The following is a 19,170-nucleotide window of genomic DNA, read 5'->3' as shown; positions in this document are numbered from 1 at the left end:
ATATACCATCAGCCTCTAGTTCCTCTTCTCTTGGTCTCTCTCAAATTCTCTCCAATCCAGCTTTTATGCTACTACTGATCAGAAACTGGTCTTTCAAGGTCAAGAAAAGAAACAAAATTAAAACCCTACCTACCACCAAGGAAAATGAATGAGGCAGCTCCGAGTGAAAGACAAGCTATGTGTGTGGGGGAAGACCCTGAATTCTAGCAGCTGGCTTGAATACCTGTAGCATATAAATTACTTAATTTGCCTACTTTCCCTCCATACCCTCCTTTCCATATATTTTCCTTATTCTCTCTGAAACCTACCTGTTGTCCAGCTTCCTCAGGCAGTCAGAATATCAGATCAACTGATCACCATTTAGGGGAAAATAGAGTAAAACAAAATTATAGCAGTGAATGAGAAAGCTTTCATTTATGTTTTATCTTTGAAATCAGTGTGAAACCTCAAAAATCTAAAAGTCTCTTTAACTTAACCAGGAATAATTTAAAAAGTCTGAGGAAGAATTGCCCCCAAACAATATGCCTATTCCAAGATGAATATAGTTTCCTTTGCGGTCATTCTGCAGCTACTCTTTATAAATGGCCTTGCCAGGAATTTTTACATATTAACCTCAGGCAGCTTAGAAAGTCTGGCTGCAGTGGTCTGCTTGCTGATCTTATCAGCAGGGACAACTGTGACTTAACTCACCGAGTTGGCCTCCTTTTGTGAGCAGGCTGGGTCCTACTGGAGACAGTGCCAAATGAGGCAGACATTTGACAATTATCCTGTTCAGTTGGTTAAAGTAGGAAATCTCAGTGAAAATAGTGCAGATCAGTGCTTAGCAAAATGCAAGTCACAAAACATTAGTGGGTTGTGGAATTAATTTGATGGGTTGACCAATTTTTAAAAGATGAACTAGAATGGAAGTTATCAGGCTTCATTATGCATACTCAGGGTTGATAGAGTTTGTGAGACTTTGGGTTTTAGTTATGAAGAGGTGTGCCTTGGATCATAAAATTAAAATTTTAAAAAGTAAAGACTTTGGTCTAGATTCATTCATAATGCAATAGCCAGTATGGTTGAATGCACTAATCAAAATTAGAGGACACTGGAAATTTTCCACATTATTTTATATCACCAGGCATGAGCAGAAAATCCAGAGCACCTTAGAGAGGGCTTCCATATATAAGAGTAGGAGAAGATTTTGAAATTTAGTCTCTAAACCAAATTACTATCAGAAAAGCTTTACACGTTACAAAACAATTTTACAAACTTGACCTCATTTGAGCCTCTTGTCCATCCTTTGTAGTAAGCAAGACAGGAAGGTGGCAGCATCTGAGGCAGGTTTCAATGATCCATCCAGTTTAGGTCAGGAGCCCAGTCAGCAGCTGGGAGAAAGAATCCAGTATCATAGCCCCAGTGAGAGAGTTGGCAAGGGTGAAAAATCATGTGTGGGTCCCAGACAAGTAAACTGGGATTTGGGGCAAAACTCCAGTTCCAAGAGGGAGACTGGAAAGGATGATCAGGAACTAGGGCCGAAGCTGTTATTAGATGAGGCAAATAAGGGGGCCAGGCCCATTTCCATGACATGGATTCCAAACTCCCAGCTACAGAGTTCCAGAACCCCATGATTGGGTTTTGAAGAAGTAGGAGAGTATGCAGTGGATGAGGAGCAGGATGAAGAGGTTATCAAGCATTTACAAAGGCATGAAGAGACTAGCAGGGGATGGCAAGTTAATCAATCAGATTGGCATGTGTAGGGTTGCTAGATAAAATACAAGATGCTTACTTATATTTGGATAACAGATACACAATGAATACATTTCAGTTTAAGTATATCGATGCAATATTTGGGACATATTTAGACCAAAAAAAAAATCGTTTATCTGAAGTTTAAATTTAGCTGGGCATCCTGTATTTTTATTTACTAAATCTGGCAAATCCCACATGTAAGTTTTACAGAGGGTAAAGCTGGAAGACTTGGCAGAGCAAGATTCCAAAAGGTCTTGTGTGTCATGCTTGGCATATTGCAGGAGCCATAGAAGTTTTTAAGCAAGGGAATAATATAGTCAGTTTTGTATTTTAGAATCATCATTGTAGTAGCCCTTTGAAGAACACAACAGTTCAAAATGATAGGACCTGAATGACCAGAAAGCTATTTAAATACCCCAGACTTAAGAACTGAATATAACTAGCTTCACAATTCACCTAACGTTAGCAAGATTCCCAGGTTCACTTCGGCTGTAGAGATCAAACTATCCTTTCAAGAGCTGCTCTTTGTTTCAAAGAACAAAAAACTTTCAGGGTGAGGGATATGTATGTATGTATGTATGTATGTATGTATGTGTGTATCATTTTTTACCTTGTCCAAAGCCTGTGTGAGTCACACTTTTGGAGCAGGAAAGTCCATAACTTCACTTTATATTTCTTCCCACACAAAACCAGAACAAGAACAGAGGCGGGCAGTTCTGGAAAGGGCTGAAAATGTGTTCAATCTACATGTTCTTTGGGCTATTCCAGATTGCGCGTGAAGCTGAGTGCCAGTTGCGGCAGCTGCAGATTCAACACTAATAGTTGCACACTTCTTGAGGAAGCTGGAAAGATATGTGTATATATCAATCTCTTGCTAGTAAGCTCCATGTCTTGTTCACCATTGCATTCCCAGTAGGTAATCAATAAGCACTTGTTGAATGAATTCCTTAAGGGCAAAGTCTATGTTTTCATTATCTTTGTTTCTTTAGCCCCTGACCTAAGGCTGGGAATGTTTCTCAGAAAACAGTTCTTGATTAAAATGGTCCAATTAATTGACAACCAGAAGGGCTTCCTATTAACTACATTTCTGCAACATTACTTCAAAGTACAACCTGACATATTTTTCACTCTTGTACTGGACTAGAAAACTGTCTTTAAAAGTTTGAAAGGTAATTTTCCTCATTTACATGAAAATGTGAGGAGTTTTTTTGTTTGTTTTGGGTTTTTTCTTGGGCATTTTCCTAACTACTTCCTAAGCTTTGTCACTGCCTGGGTATTAATAAATCTAGATCTTAATTAAATATTTCTCAGGTAGATCATCAAAAAGTAGTATGAACCAAGTGCTATCTTCAGTCCATCAGTATCGATACAGTAACTTGTATACATGTATTTTCCAAGGCTAATGTGTTAACTTCTTGAGGGCAGAACCTATTCTTATTTATCTTCAGAGTCACAGAACTTTCACTAATGGTAGGTTTGTCGAATATTCAACAGCAGGAAGCCTTAAAGGGATAGAATAATTCTAGGAAGAGCATAGGGTAAATAAAAATACAATAAAAAAATTATTAGTTACTCATTATTAAAGATTATGTTCCAAGTATCCTGCTAGGTCTTTACATATATTATTACATTTCAATTAAATTTCAATCCTAAAAACCCCTCTTTGAGCCAGGTGTTATTATGCTCATTTTATGAGTAAAGAAACAGAATCTGAATGATGAATAACTTGCCCAGGACGACACAGCTAATAGATTGGCAGATCTAAGATTAGAAACTGATTCCAAAGCCCATGCTCTCACACACCAGGAATTGTGATTTTTGAAGTGTGTATTGGAGAAATGGAAGAAGATTGTTGGAGTGCCTATAACAGCTCTCTTTAATCAGCAGTGGTACCCCAGAGGACTAAAGTTTGATCTTCTTTGTAATGATGTGTGAGTGCACATATATAGAAGATAAGAGCTATGGTGATATTTCCTAAATTTTTGAGCAGTGTTCCTTTTTACTCTGTTCAGCTTTATATTTAAGGGAGCACATGACTTTATATATAGTTAGGTTTCTTCTCCACCTTGCTGGAAGGTGGTATTATTTTACTTAAAATTATTATCACACTGTTATTATCTGGGATGAAACATGGACTGTAGATGTTATGATCAGTAATACCAACTTCATGTATGCCATTCAAAGGAATACGTGCAGTCCATGTTCGGATATGCAATGGAAGGAACCTCATCAGTCTGGATGTATATGAATTCATCTGTAACAATCCAGACCCTCCTCTGAGCTGTAAATATAATTGCATATATCAGTTATTCGCCAGTCTTAAAGTTGGAAGTATGCACTTTTTGTCCAGATGCTGACATCTTTTCAGCAGCCCTCTTTCAGCCTGCTCAACTGCCAGTCTCCTCACCAAGTTCACTGGGTTCCAGAAGGAATCGGTCTCATTAAGAATGTAGCCTCTGATAATTTGATTCCAGGATGAGCAAGATTAAATCACAGCTTCACTTCACCAACCTTTTGGCATCTATGAAAGCTAAAGTTAAAGGGCGAGTGTTGGCATAACTAAATTAGAAAGAATTTGAAAAAGAGGAATCAAACATGTTTTAAAAAGTAGGAGCAGTGGAGAAAGCCCGATTTTAAAAAAAAATTGAGAAAGCAAATTATGTTTTCCTTGGCTCTGTAAATTAGAAGCCTGCCAAAAATGGTCTGCAAAGGTATAAGAACCAAAAAGCATCTCCAGTGTTCTGCCTTCACCAGAAACATGGAAGGAATTTCCTAGAGACAGTCAGGATGGAATTATAAAAAAAATCTTCATCAGGCCTTCATTCGCTCATTCATTGCCAGGCAGGGTAGTTAAACATGGGAGATATAAAATAAACATGGCATGGCCTTCAAAGCTTACCCTCTGCTTCGGGGAGATACATCAACTATTTTGCACACTTAAGTGTGAAAGGTGCCAGGAAATAATATTCAAATGACACAGTGGGTGCACAAAAAGAGAGTGGTCAATTCTGTGATTCTAAAAAAACCCAATTCATAAGAATCATGTACAGCTGTTCAGTGAGATGACAAACTCTCCCAGGGAAAGATGCAGAATCTGAATTAACAGACATATTTGAGTCAAATCTCAAGAAAGTGGGGTTTGAAGAAGCAATCAGTTCACACTGGTCCTAAGATGGGAATGATCTAGTAAGTCTTCTCTATTTTAATTTCTAAGATATTAATTTTACAAAGCAGAATTGCTGCCATACAACACTAAGCAAATCCCCGTTCCGTGCCCATCCATCATCCTCCATCGCCACCAATCTAGCAGAGATAAGTGAGCAGAGCTCAATCCGAACTCCACTCTAAATAAATGTGTGACTCCCATCACTACTCAGTGCCTCGGTTTCTTTGCCTGTAAAGGGAGGAACCCTGATCAACTCTAAAGTCCATTTCTGCTCTGAATTATGAAATAGAGACAAGAAATGGAAAAGGAAACTCAAGAGAAACAAAAGTGAAAGTGCCCAGAGGAAATACAGTAGTAAACAAAAGCATAACACCTTATATCTCACTGGAAAAAGTGGCAAATGCTTTTTTTTTTTTTTTAAAGCAACCTGAGACTTGAGAAAGAATGAAATGTCTATCACGCCCTCTGTGAGAAAGATCAGTGTAAGAGGAATCCACCTTGCTCCATGGAACTGTTTTTTTAAGCAATGCTCCCTGACCCTAAACAACTGTCCATTAAAAATTTCTTCCAAAATCAATGCTCGATGAATGCTCCGTTTCCACATAACCACCACCCATGGAACACCACACAAGGGTGTATCCCGATACATGGGTGTATCCGCAAGAGAGAAAAGAAGATAGAGACGAAGGGTATTAGATGCTGCTTGGCGTTGCCACGCAGTTATAAACTACAGCATCGAAGCAAACTATTTAAAAACTTAAGAAATATGATACCCTTTACACGTTATCATTTCTCCCCTTAGATGACAGTGAAACCTCTCTGAACGTAACCCAGAACGGTACACGCGCCTGGGAGCGAGAGCGCAAGCTGTGGGGTGGACCGGCCAAGTGGAAGCGGCCAGAGGGACCAGGCTGACAGCTTCGCGGAGCGTCTGCGGCGGGTGTGGGACAGGGACAGGCGACCGCCATGGTTAGAGAGTGTGATCGACACCCACCGAGGGTCACTGGGATCCCTAGGTCGGAGGATGCTCCCTGTCCGCTGCGGGAACCTCTCTTCACAGAGCCAAAAAGGGTGCGCAAGCGCGCGCACTCCCCCCAACCAACACACACACACACATCCTTCCGCTGGAGTTGTGTCTCGTCTCCCTTTTGTTTTTCTCCCTTCCTAGTCATGAGACCCGGAAGTTTTTTGTTTTTGTTTTTGTTTTTTGAATCCTGTCCCTCTCCCTTTTCTAACCGCTCACACCACCCCCAATCTATCACATGGCAGAGACAGAATAAAAACAGAAAAATGGCGACGGTCACGTTGCGGCGAGCCTTGCTGCGTCATTAGATAATCCTCATGCAAATAGCGGGAAGAACAAAGGAAGGGGGGCCCGGGACCCCCGGGGGCGCAGGTGGGCGTGGGGGTGGCGGGCCGGGCGCGGGGGCGACGGCGCGTGCGGGGGCCTGGCGCGTGCGGGGGGCGTACGGCCGCGGGGCTCCGCGCCGCCGAGCGTCTACGTCCGTGTGCGCGCCCGTGCGCCGCCGGGGCGCGAAGCCGTGGGCGCCCGGGCCCGCCCGGGGGCGCGGGAAGCCGCGGGGGCGAAGAGAGCGGCTCCGGAGGCTGGCCGCGGCGCGCGCACACGCACTCGCAGCGCGAGGCTCGGCCGGTTCGAGGCCCGCGCTGGGGGCGGGCCGGGGGCGGGACGGGCGGCGGCGAGGGCCGAGGGCGCGCCGCTGCCCGGCTTCGGCCGCCGGGGGGACCGTATGCGGCTCTCGCTGCCTCGGGCTGGGCAGCGTGGCGCAGGGGCGGCGGCGCGGGGTGAGCCAGGGGTTCCACACTCCCGCACGGACTTGGAGCGTGTTGCTGGACTGGGTTTGTTGTTGTTGGGGTGTGTTTTTTTTTCTGTAAAGGGGAGGGGGTGACCTCGCCCATGGGCATTTCCGCGGTTTCCCTTTGGCTCTCGCTGGGTGTCAGGCGCTGCGCAGGATGGACGAGGGCGCGGGTGGCCCCTCGGCGCCCCGCTCCGGCCCCCCAGAGGGGGAGCGGCGTGGAGGGGCGGGGCGGGGTGTGTGTATAAATGTTGCGCACTCGCTTTTTCCCCACCCCCGCCTTCTCCTATGGTGCTGGCGTGGGTCCCTCGCGGTCCGGCGGCGACTGTAAATAGAGCCTGGATGTTGTTTACATGAAGGATCCGGCGGGAGGAGTCTGCGAGGAGGAGGAGGAGGGAGGGAGGGAGGAAAGAGGAAGATCGGAGTCCCCGCGGCGGCGGTACAGGGTGAGGGTGAGCCCCGCGCGGTGTCTGAGCACCGGGCGCTACCACGAGGCCGGGACGCTGGACCCTGGGGTAGGAGGGATAATTGGCGTGGGGCCGGGACATGGAGGTCTGTCAGAATGGCATTTTTAGCCTGCAACCTGCCACGCAGATTCTCCCTGGCCAGAGGGGAAGGGGTGTGTGTAGGGAGGGCGGGGAAGCCTCGATTACTCCGCACGTTCATTCTCCCATCCCCAGTCTTTTCCCGTTTCTCTCCGTGCTCACCTGTTTATTTTCATCAGCCAGAGCTTGCAGTTTTTTATGTAGGTATGAGAGGCAGTTTCTTTTATTAGAAACATTATTGAGGAGGGGGGTGCGTTGCTGTAATTTATGCCGATCCAGGTCGGTTTTCAAGAAGGGGGAGGGGACTTGGCCGAGACCGCCAGCTCCTGACCTTAGCTGACCCCAGGGCTTCTCCCCGCCTTCTCGGGCCAAGGAATCCTTTCCTTCCTTCAGCTACCGCATGCCTGCAGCCACCTTTTCGGAGAATGACCACACCTGTGCTTATTCCCGCTTTGAGGAGAGGTGAGCCGAGAAACCAGGGAATCCTCTCGCCCATAGTTCTTAGCTAACCCCCCCATTCCAGAATTGGCCAGAAAGTGCTGCTTTCACCTACTGATTGCACTGGGCACCGGCAACTTGTGGCCTATAAATGTGTTGGTATTTTCTCTTCCTTCTGGACCTGCACCTCGCTAACCAACTAACTGCCTGGTTTAGATGGAGAGACAGAGGTGACCCCCTTGGCCCAGTGTCATTATTTATTCCCAACTGGGTATTTTAATAGAATCATCAGCTGTCCCCTTACAAGAGCTTCGCCCAGATTCAGGCCTAAGCAGTCTCTGGCTCTTTCTCTGGGCCCCACCCTGGCCCCTCTTCCTTCTCCAGAGCCAAACAAGCCTTCCAAAACAGAAGGCACACCCAGCCCTAAATCTTAACCATCCAAAAAGGAGGAGAAACGGTGGAAGAGAAGAGACCCAAAGGTCTCCTTTCTGTCCTGAATATCCCCAACAGCATTTACTCCTTAAAGCCTCCTATATTTATGATGCCTTTATTTTTCTTACCAACTGTCCCTCCCACCCTCTTTGCCCCTAGTCCTTGATATTTGGGGAGATGGGGATGATGGGTGGAGAAAGAGGTTGTCACCCTTCTTCCCTAGAATGAGGCATTTTTCTTTTCCCCGTCTTTTCGTTTCTGAGATGCTTAAAGAGTAAAATACATAAATATGTTTGCGTGCTTATTTGAACTTGTTTTCTTGTTGGCTAATAAATAGCTGAGAGTCAAAAGGGAGGGAGGTATTCTCCCTAGTTTTCACTATCTGAGCATCCCAGAGTAGCCAGAGAAGACCCTTTGTAAAAGCCAGCAGTCTCCCTTCCATGACATCACCCCTAAGCCCTTCCAACTTTAGCTTCAGAACAGGAAGAAAGCTCAAAATAGAACTACCTTAGGAATCCAGCTCCTTTAGAAGATCAACTTTTAAATCAGGCGCAGGAGGAATACTGACCTTTGACATGGGGAGAGAAAGCTGTAGTGTTTGTAATTGGTTCCTTTGGGGAAGTGGGGGGATACTTATTCATGTATATTCAGAAAGGCTTTTCTCAAGATAACTTGGGTACCTAGACCAATGAATGATTAATAGGATGATTCGAGATTCATTTATTGAATTATTCATATGTTTCGGTATGTCAACAATAACAAGCACTGTTCAGAATGAATTGAAGAGGGGCTCCTGGAATGTGGGCTAGAGAGTCTGCTAGATATGGAGGAGGTTGTGGGGGAAGGCAAGGAGGGAGCACTTGAGGAAGGCAAAGAATCCGGGGATGCAGTGACAGCTGCTGTGAGTATGGAAGTTGAGAGGCTCATTATTAACAATGGCCATAACTTTTGCAGGGTGACTAATATCCTGGACAAAGAAGTAATGATGTCAGAATTTTCTACCTTTACCTTGGAAATTATATCTTTGAAATTCAGTGTCTGCATTCTTTTCCTGAATTGAGATGTGCCTTCCTCTCTGAGCTAAAAGGGTTGTTCAGTCTTTGGAAAAAGCTGCTTAGTAAGTGATCATCACTGAAGTATTGACAATTTAAGGATTAGTAGTGGGGCAGAAAACACTTGGCATAGTTCGAGCATCTGATGGGTGCTGTAGAAGGACTTGCTGTTGAAGGGGTAACATCTTTTAATCTGGCCTCAGGTTAAAAAAGATCCTAGTGGCAGAAACAGAATTGTCCTTACCTGTTTTATAATACGGTAGCCACTAGATACGTGGCCATCAAGCACCTGAAATCTGGCTATGGTGACGAGGAGCTGAATTTCAAATTTTATTTAATTCTTAAAATTTGATACTTGATTTAGATATTGAAAAACTTAATTTTTATATTTGGAAACAACTTGGGCACATGCATGTATTTTTAAACTAAATTTTATACAATCTAAATACAGATTAAGTATTTCTGATGAAATTCAATGTTCAAATTGAGATATAAGTGTAAAATATGCTCTAGATTTCAAAGACTTGGTACAAAAGTGAACTATCATGAATAATTTTTATATTGATTATGTGTTCAAATGTTCATATTTTGGATATATTAAATATGTTAAATATGTTAAAGTTAATTTTAACTGTTTATTTTTTAAAATATGGCTACTAGAATATTTTAAATTATGCATGTGACTTGCATTTTATTTCTGTTCAAGGGTCCTGGCCTATAACATCACTCCTTTTGGTCCATGGATTAATTTCAAAAGAGATACTGCATGAAATACAGTTATTTCATGTTTGTCAACCATCTCCTTTCCCCTGTTTTTTTCCATGTGTAGATTTGGGGACCCCCCAAAAGTTACTATTACAGTATGTGAGTCCTAATAGTGACTGCTTTGCAGATTTCTGTGCAGGAGGTATGCATACTCAGGTCAATAAAAATGTTCAGGGTACTAGAAAGGCTAGTGGCATGGGAGAATTTAGGTACCCACACATCTGGCTGTAGCTGCTTTTTTAAAGCGCTTCTGGGCATGCCAGAATATATCAGAACAGTGCGTGGCACAGTAACAATTGTGACACCTGGTGGTATCTTAGTGATTCTGCTCACCACTCACCTTTGTTTATTTTCTACCCCACCTCCTATCATAGCTCCACTGAGCACAGAAGGTTGCTGACCCCTTTCCTCTAAAAAAAAAAAAATTGTGTAATGCTGACCTGAATAAAGATAGTGCTGGGTTTGAGAGTTGGTTTTGTCTAATGAGATTCTGTAGTGGCATTGAAAGGGACTTAGGGGCCATTTAGTACTATCCTGTTATTTTATTCATGACAAACTGTCAAGTACCTTGCCTAAGACGGTACCGACAGAGGTTGGAATTAAACATGTACTTTTGTTGATAACCTGTTCAGAGAATCCTGGGAAATGAAGAGGCTCATCAGTTAATGAACTATTTGTTGAGCTTGCACTTCGTGGGAAGGACTGTGACTAGTTGTGAAGAGTCATGAAGAAAACAGTCTCTGACTTTAGGAACAATACTGTTAATTTGAAGAAATAAGATGTAAACGGTATCAAATTGAATCAGTATAAGATGTAGCACTTAAGTTTGCAACACTGTGGCATATGTTACAAGTAGAAATATGTTCATTTTACAGATGTAGGAGTAGAGGCTCTGAGAATGGTGCAGGAAAGAGGAATGTAATTGTGTTTCTGGAACAGTTCACAGCTCTAGAATTGGAGGTCAGTGCAAGTCTTTGATATTGCCCCCTTTAGCTGTCTGTTAAGGGAATTCGAGAATTTAAGATCCAGCATTTTTAAATGGCACTGCTGCAGTAATGAGGAAATCATAGATTAATTGGTGACAGTCATGGTTTTTAGACATGATTAGGTAGGTAGGGGTGGATCATTTTGACTAGTTATTCTAAAAGGGTATGTAATATAGAGGTGAAATCAGAATAAGACTGATTTGTGAGCAGATTATAAAATCTAACATCGGGGGGGAAGGGAATGAAATAGAGCAAAAGCAGAAAATAAAATAATGGAGTAGACAGTTGGACTAAAAGTATGTATGGTGAATGTATGTGTAAGGAGGAAAGGCCCAAATAATTTATGAGTCGGTCCATTTGTAAATTTTTAGTCTCCTGGAGCCTCTTTATACTAAAATCCTGGTCATCATGAGCAAGAAAGCTTGTTCCTCTTCCTGTCTATACATTATTGTGTATATGCTTTCTATGATAGGTCTTTTCCTCCAGATGGACCTGCTAGTGTTATACAGCATGGGACTATTTAGAGGTCAGTGCTTGAAGTGTGTAAAACATTGACACCCCCTTTATAATAACTCTCAGTTAATGCTTCTCTGTGAGAATCGGGGTGGACTTTGCACAAGGCAGTGGTCCTTGGCTTTTCCTTGCCTTTTTAGCCAATTTCTTTCTCCTTTAAAAAAAGATCTGTAACCCCCCACCACCGTCACTCGACGTTTCCTACTAAACTTTGGATGTTAGTTTTTAAACACTCTTTAATACAGCAAAGCTTTGCAATAAATTGATATACATTCTGTGTGTCTTTGACAAAGCAGTAGTTGACATTTGAGCATCTTTTGTTGACAGTACATACTTAAAACATCATAGTTTGGTCAAATTTGCATATTTTCTAATGTTGCGGAGTTGGAGTATGGTTTTCACATTGAAAAAAAATCACACTTTAGTAAAAAATTTGATGGATTTAAATTTGAAAACCTTTTTAAACTATTTTAGTTTAAAAGTATTTTCAAATATTTTGCATTGCCAGCAGTTTATTAATACCTCCAGTTACTTTATGTGTAATCAGATTTACTTAACAGTTCAAAATCATTGTATTTCCGTTTTCAGTCCATAGGTAAGAAGGACATGACATGTTTTTAGTGTGTGTTTGTACTCCACAAGATTTAAAAGGAAGTTCTTCAGTATACCAGTTTGCCAACGATAATCAATTTTCTACATAATATTTGATGCATGCATCATGAAGAAATTGTTCTCAGCTGTATCATTTTTATCATAGAAAAACAATTTAAAATCAATCACTTGAGGAAAGCATTTTATACTGTTTCTTTTCCCCTCTCTCGCTATACAATATACTTTCATACTGTAGCATGAGCACCTGCAATCACTTGTTTTAAAACAACTCCATTTTTATGAAAAAAAAAATTATGGAAAAAAATGTTTCTGATAGTTTTTTAAAAATACACATTTGTGTATTTTTAGGAAGAAACAAAACACATTTTTGAAGCATTTGTTAATTATTTATAAAATACAGTTCTGAAAACCCACATTTTTCTTTCTTGAAATGACTTTAGAATTATTCTGAGAATATTTAAGTAACTTTACAGAATAATGACAATTCCTTTTTTTTTTTTTTATTACTTGGTCTCTTGGCTTCTTCCCCCAAGTGTAGATAGAAAAAAAAAAATGAAATGAGAAAAAATTAAGGATATAAAGGGAATATACTTACTGTATCAGAAAAGTTTAGTTGTCTGGCTAATAGAGTGAATTTCAACTTTGTAATCCATTACAAACATTAAGTTCATCTTTGTATATTTCATTTTTTAGACATTCAGTTGTACTAGTATTCAGTCTTGATGAAGAACAGTCTGATAACTTATATCAGTGTTATTTATTTGTTCTTATGCTTATCCGCCCTCCAGCATCTCAGAGAAGTATTCATCTTTTCCAAAGCTGACAGAACTTGGGGCCAGAAAATGTCAGGTGGTTATCTTTTTATCCTTTCTGATGGATCAGCTATCTTAAATTGTATGCTCAAATAATCACGATAGCTTTGTTCATTTAACAGATGTTTATAATTTTGGTGAAAATGCAACTATTTCCAGGAACCTTAGATTGTGGGTTCCAACTCTTAAAAAAAAAAAAATCATCATTGCCCCCTTGTGTTTCAACTTTGTATTACATCATTTGGCTAACACCTCGGCAATGGATAACCTCTTTAACTCTTAGATATTTTTGTACTTTAGAGAATGTTATTTTAACTTGTATATAGGTAGATTATGTCATTGGATATTAGTTTTCTGAAGATAAGGTCAGTTTCATAGTGCATAAAGTTAATAATGGAGCTAGAGTCATTGTACTCTTTCTGACTTCTGCTGATCTGAAGAATTGATTTATCTCTGACTTATTTGAAATACACCGCTAATATCAAATTTGCATATAATGAGTCTTTGAAACTGAGCAAATGCCTAATTGAAAACATAATTATTTTTCAAATATCTGTCAAGTTTCACTCATATTGAAATAACTTGAGAACTTAGACTGACATGGAAAAAAACTGAGTGAATCATGCTTTTAATAAGTTGATATTCTAAAGCATGAATTCCAATTTCAGAATCTTTTTGTACTTTTTATTAAAAATAAGAATCATCCCTGAAATGACTTCAGGGTACATCTCAAAGGTACAGGTAATTGCAAAGGAAGTGCTGTATATGTTGATTTTTTAAAAAGGCATTCCAAAGGTTGTCAAAAATTCTTGCACTACCATAACTAGAATTAACATTAACTTTAGTGAAAAACACCCTGCAGGTGTGCTAAATACATAATCATCATCAGTGCCTTCAATTCGAGTACATTCTTAGCACTCTGAGCAAGAACAAGTCATTTTCTGCTGATGTGCATCACTTCTTAAAGCATAAAACCCCCATTAGTTTCTGCATCATCATCATCTGAGATTTAAAAAAAACAAAATCTTAAGCAAAAAGTAAATGTTTTCAGAAATCCTTCTGTTTGTGTCAACTAGTTGATAGAATTGAATGGAGAGAAACAAATTTCAGGGTTCAATGTTTAGACATGGAGGTGAGCCCTGGTTCACCATAACTCAGGGTTTGATCTCAGGTAAATCACCTGACCTCTCTTAGGTTTTTATTTTCTATTTGTAAAATGGACTAATATCTAACCTATTTCCAGAATCTGTTTTTGATGAATTAATGAATAATTCATTGACAACCCATAGGATTCTTATAGCAAGCCAAATGAGAGAGCACATAGAAAATTATTCAATGTTAGGCAGATGTGACATATTGCCATGTTTGATCAGGAGCACTTTGAGAACAGAGGCTGTGTCCTATTTATCTTAATTTCCTGAGCATCTAGAAGAGGTCTTGGAACATAGTAGTCTTATCAATAAATATTTATTGCATGAATGATTGAGGTCAGGGGAATAGAGTCAGCAAATCTATACATGGAAGAAATACACTGTAAAACAGCTGGAAAGCTTACTGCATAACTGTGTGGTTGCTCATTAATATATATAAATTATGTTCATCTTTCTATTATAATTCAGCTGGGCTTCTTAATATTTCAGCATCACCACTTGCTGGGCCGTGACCCCATTCTTTTTCTGCTTCTCCACATCTCGAACCAGAAGGGGATCTTTTAGTTTTTCACTTCATGGGGAGCCTTCGGAGGGAGCCATGCAGTCACCCGGAAAGGATGCTGCCAGCCAACACAGTGACTGACAGGCTGCCCTGGCTCAGTTATCACAGTGCTGATGCTGTCCATTCTAAAGGTACAGTACTGTGATAACTGAAGGATGGCAGCCATCTTGCCTTCCATCAAAAGAGTCCCATCGTGCCCAGGAAGGAAGACAGAAGATGAAAGAAGCATGCGAAACAGGCACGGGGACCCAGAAACACTCTTACCCTGTTCCTGTATTGTACCTTCCCTAGAGCATAAGGAATATTATTCATCTGTCTTTGCTTTATTTTTTAATACAGGAATAAAGAGGATTTGGATAGTTGTTTGCAGAGCAGCATGAAGTCTTGTACCAGCAGACATATTAAATTAAGATCTTTGGAACTTCTAAGAGACTGATAGTAGATAAGCGCTAAGTGTGAATTAGTATTTTTGGAGTGGTATTTAAGAGAAATTTGTGCCATTTTTATAAATGTAAAAGGTAACCCAATGGGAGTAGCTTGGCCCTTGTCAATATTAGATGTTCAAAATGAAATTCAACTTAAATAGAAAAAAGCCCTACAAGTTGAACAGTATTGAATATTATGTCTTTGTGTTCAAGTAATAGATAGGGATATTTCATGTTTCTATCAGGAACATAGAAAATATTTGAGATCTAGTAATTAAAAAAAAATACTTGTTGAATGCCCATGTTATTGCAGTTTGTGTCACCTTTACACAAAAATGAAATGTAAATAGTTTTATCGCCTAATTATGGACCATCCTGCAGTGACACATAAAAAAAACAATTTTAGGGATATGAAGCTATAAATACCAAACCAACAGAAAGTTTGCATAAAAGACTAGGACATTTTACAAAGCCCACATCTTCACCCTGTATCCTACTCTAGAGAGCATCGTTGGGGTGGGGTTATTGGAGAAGCCACGGTTTCTCCATCCCTCCTCCCTCAAGACTTCTAAGGAAGCTGTACACATGGAATAACAGCAGACGAGAATCAAAGCACACTTAACTTGTTAGATCACGGTCTGCTGCAAGGCTCGGGTAATTTTATGTATTTTAGGCTCAATGCCTAAACAGGGACCTCTTACCTTTTCCCTGGCTCGTATCTGTATCTGGAAACCTTACTACCGTGGATGGCTGACCTGTGAGGAACCCAAAGCAGTGACCCATGTGCTTGGGCAAAGAGGATAAAGTCTGCTAAGGTGAGTCCTTACTTGGACCTGCCTACCGTAGGGAAGAAGAACCAGTGTAAAGGAAAACCATATTTGTGACCTTTTAACATGAGTCCTTACCCACTATTCAGTACAGTCTCAGTTGGTGTTTTTAACTCGGACCGTTAGTATTAAGTCCTTCACTGGAACAGAGTAAGGAAAAAAGAACTGGAAGCTAGTGAAGAGGAAAAGCCTTGCCTCCCTGCCCAGAAAGGTTTGATTTCACCCTTCGTTGTACAGTCTTCAGACATTCCTAGTCATTGATCCTTTGCTGGTTCACAATTCTTTTTAACCTCTCCTTTCATCTTCACCTGAAGAAGTAACCCCTTCAGCCACACCTGCTCGGCCCTGAATTGTTTTCCATGTGGCATAAACCACATTATGGCCCAGTACCTTCACATGTACTCATAGTCAGAATTTCTCTAAACTGCGGGGTGAAGTGTGTTTTTGATTAATGGTTAATGGCGGGGACCAATGGCCCTGCCCAGTTGCTTATTATACTACCAGCCCTAAAATTCCTTGGAGTTTTTTGCTCCCTTAATCAGAAAAGGAATTTCTGACAGAAACCCTGGAAGAACTTCTAAGAAAGGAAATTCTGGGATTGGTGAATTCTCAAGTAACTTGAAAATACTAATTTTTAGTATTATAGCAGGTGGAAAAAAGTGTTTCAGGGAGTAAGGTGTTGTGCAATCATTGGCCTTGGTGAGACTTTCATCACCTTCCTTGATCTTCCTGTTTTCCTGTTACTGGTTCTATAAAAATTCAGGTTTTATACTTACCCAGCCTTGACCTCAGAGTCCACACTGGAGTCTTGGGTGTTGCAGAGCTGACTGTTGGGTGTAGTTTCGAATCACCCCTATATTTCTGCAGGTGGAACCATACTAGGTCCCGCTTCCTGTCAGCAGGGAAGCCTGCGGCTTGTTCTGTGGCAGTAGCTCTTTGCATCTTGCCTAGGCCTGGAGGTCTTTGGCATTTTGGAGGCAGTTCACAGATGTAGGTGAGAAGTGATGTAAGAAATCTGATGGGGTTTTTCCACTGCTTTGATTAAAACTCACATATGCATAAAGTGTGTTGGTTGGTGTATTCATGGCATTCTTTGGTTTAGGTATGTGAGAATGGGAAGAATGAAATTAAACATAGAAATATCACATGATCCAGCAATTCCACTTCTGGTTATATACCCAAATGAATACTTAATAGATATTTACACACTTGTGTTCACAGCAGCGTTATTCACAATAGCCCCCCAAATAGAAGTAACCCAAATGTCCATCAATGGATGAATAGATAAAGTGTATATACCTATAATGGAACATGTTCAGTTTAAAAAAAGAAAATTCTATCATGTTCTGCAACGTGGATGAACCTTGACAGTATGCTAAGTGAAGTAAGCCAGACACAAAAGGATGAATACTGTGTGATTCCACTTAATAGGAGGTACCTAGAGTAGTCAACTTCACTGAGCCATAAAATGGAATGGTGGTTGCCCAGGACTGGAGAAAGCAAGGAATGGGAAGTTCATGTTTAATGGGGACAAAATTAATTGGGAAAGAAGAAAAAAATCTGGTGATAGAGTCACAATAATGTGAATGTACTTAATACCACAAGTGTATACTTAAAAATGGGTAATATGGCAAATTTTATGTATATTTTACCAAAAGAAAAGCATTTCAGGGTAAAAACAGCTGACAACAGGATTGAGGGAATCGCTCTCAGGAATTCCTTAATCTTAAGGATGAACATAATTGCTGCTTCAAGTAAGCAATTAAAATGTAGTTCCCATATTTGCATTTAAAATTCTCTAATGTGTAGACTGTTAGAAGTATTTCCAGGGTTTCTGACATAGCATAGCTTTAAAATTTTATGAAATGTGAAGACATCCTGTACCTCTCCATGCTCTACCTCTGGAGTTGGGGTAAAGATGGGAAAAAAAAAAATATATATATATATATATATATGTATATATACATACATACACATGCACATACATGTGCACGTGTACACCTATATACAGAAAAACGTGCATGTATATAGTTTTGATGACTAAACCTCATTCAAATGTAGCATATTCTTATTTTCAGTAGCATTAATATTTTAAACCAAAGTTTTAAAAAAACATTCTAATTAGACTTACAACTCAAGTCTTATCAGCCCCATTAAAAGCAGCGTTCTATAGCTTGCTCTAGATCATGAGTTTTTTCTATTATGTGTTTAAATTTGAAAATAAGGAAATTAAAGGCATGTAGATTAGAACTAGACAGCAATAATGTCCAAGACCTCACATGTTTTATTAGCCATGAGTGAAAAACATTCATTTGTGGACCCTATCTACTTCACAGAGTTCTTTCTTGGGATCATGCTTTGGAAATCACATTTTAGCCGTAGGAACTGTCCTCACCAGATTCCATGCGGTAGTCTACCTTGATCACACCACACAAAGTTGGAGCAGAGTGAGCTCCTGTCCCTTCTACAACAATTTGGAATATTTTGCTATGCCTAGTACATTTTTAGCTTCTCTGACTAACCAGCCAATTTTAAATGCCACAGATTTGTGTATACCATTCTTAAACTGACTTATTTCTTCCTAATCAGTTGTTTTATAAAACAATAAGCTTGTGTTGTGCTTTACACAGATTTTTCCCCCTAAAAATTGCTTCTTTAAGACTGCATTCATATTAATACAATCCAGCCTTGTCTAACATAGTTGATTCTTACCATTACCAGTTAATCTTTTATGACGTGAATTCTTCATTGAGCATGAGCAAAAGTAATGGAGGCATCAAAAAGCCACTTTGTATTTTTCTTCCATATTCAAAGCATGATGATTGTGAGGATTCCCAATAGAAGAGAATGCTAAGTACAAGAGTGTGTGCCTGGAACATTCTCAGTGGGGTTCTTTTTATTGTAATGTGTGCCTCTAGTATACATGTTAAAACAATTCACATAATTGAGAATGGAGTAAAGCTGATAATATCTTGCTTTATGCATTTGGACTGTTACTCCTATTTTTCATGAAATTATGAAGAGATGGATAGTAATGTTAAAAAGTGAGAAGATAATTTAGTGGGAAATTTGTTTTCATTTTGTACTGCTGTCTTTGTAAATGATATTCCAGACATATTATTTGGACTTTCATTGCTTGTTTTTTTTCCCCCACTTTGAAAATGAATATTTTCAGACCAGGAATATTTTGGGATCACCGGGGTAGCCGCCTAGAACACTTTGCTAACAAGACTTCTAAGACCACATCTGGGCTTCACAGAAAGGAATGCTATAACCATTTGTCTATGTCTACCTGTGATCAGCTGTCTGTGTCTGCCACAGGCATCATATTGAAAA

The 19,170-nt window shown here is 40.3% G+C and overlaps 1 protein-coding gene and 1 long non-coding RNA gene across 5 annotated transcripts; one reads left to right on the top strand and one right to left on the bottom strand.

Moving 5' to 3' along the window:
• Positions 1-6,139: 6,139 nt before the first annotated feature.
• Positions 6,140-6,823, bottom strand: LOC120583127 (proline-rich proteoglycan 2-like). The gene has a single exon (XM_039838458.1). It carries the CDS (start codon positions 6,821-6,823, stop codon positions 6,140-6,142), a length of 684 nt encoding a protein of 227 aa, XP_039694392.1.
• Positions 6,824-7,166: 343 nt separating this feature from the next.
• LOC120583178 (uncharacterized) lies at positions 7,167-16,898 on the top strand. Of its 4 annotated transcripts, none has more exons than XR_005647723.1 (3): positions 7,167-7,721; positions 9,084-11,458; positions 12,846-16,898. It is a non-coding gene; the product is annotated as an uncharacterized LOC120583178 (long non-coding RNA). The 4 variants fall into 4 exon arrangements; XR_005647722.1 differs by having other exon boundaries at positions 7,167-10,906; positions 11,405-11,458; XR_005647721.1 differs by having other exon boundaries at positions 7,167-11,458; positions 12,846-12,906; positions 14,510-16,898.
• Positions 16,899-19,170: the final 2,272 nt, after the last annotated feature.

This window comes from Pteropus medius, unplaced genomic scaffold, assembly GCF_902729225.1.
Source record: "Pteropus medius unplaced genomic scaffold, Ma_sr-lr_union100, whole genome shotgun sequence".
Lineage (NCBI taxonomy): Eukaryota > Metazoa > Chordata > Mammalia > Chiroptera > Pteropodidae > Pteropus > Pteropus medius.
Note: the sequence above shows the minus strand (reverse complement) of the source record. Positions and strands in the feature narration are given on the sequence as shown.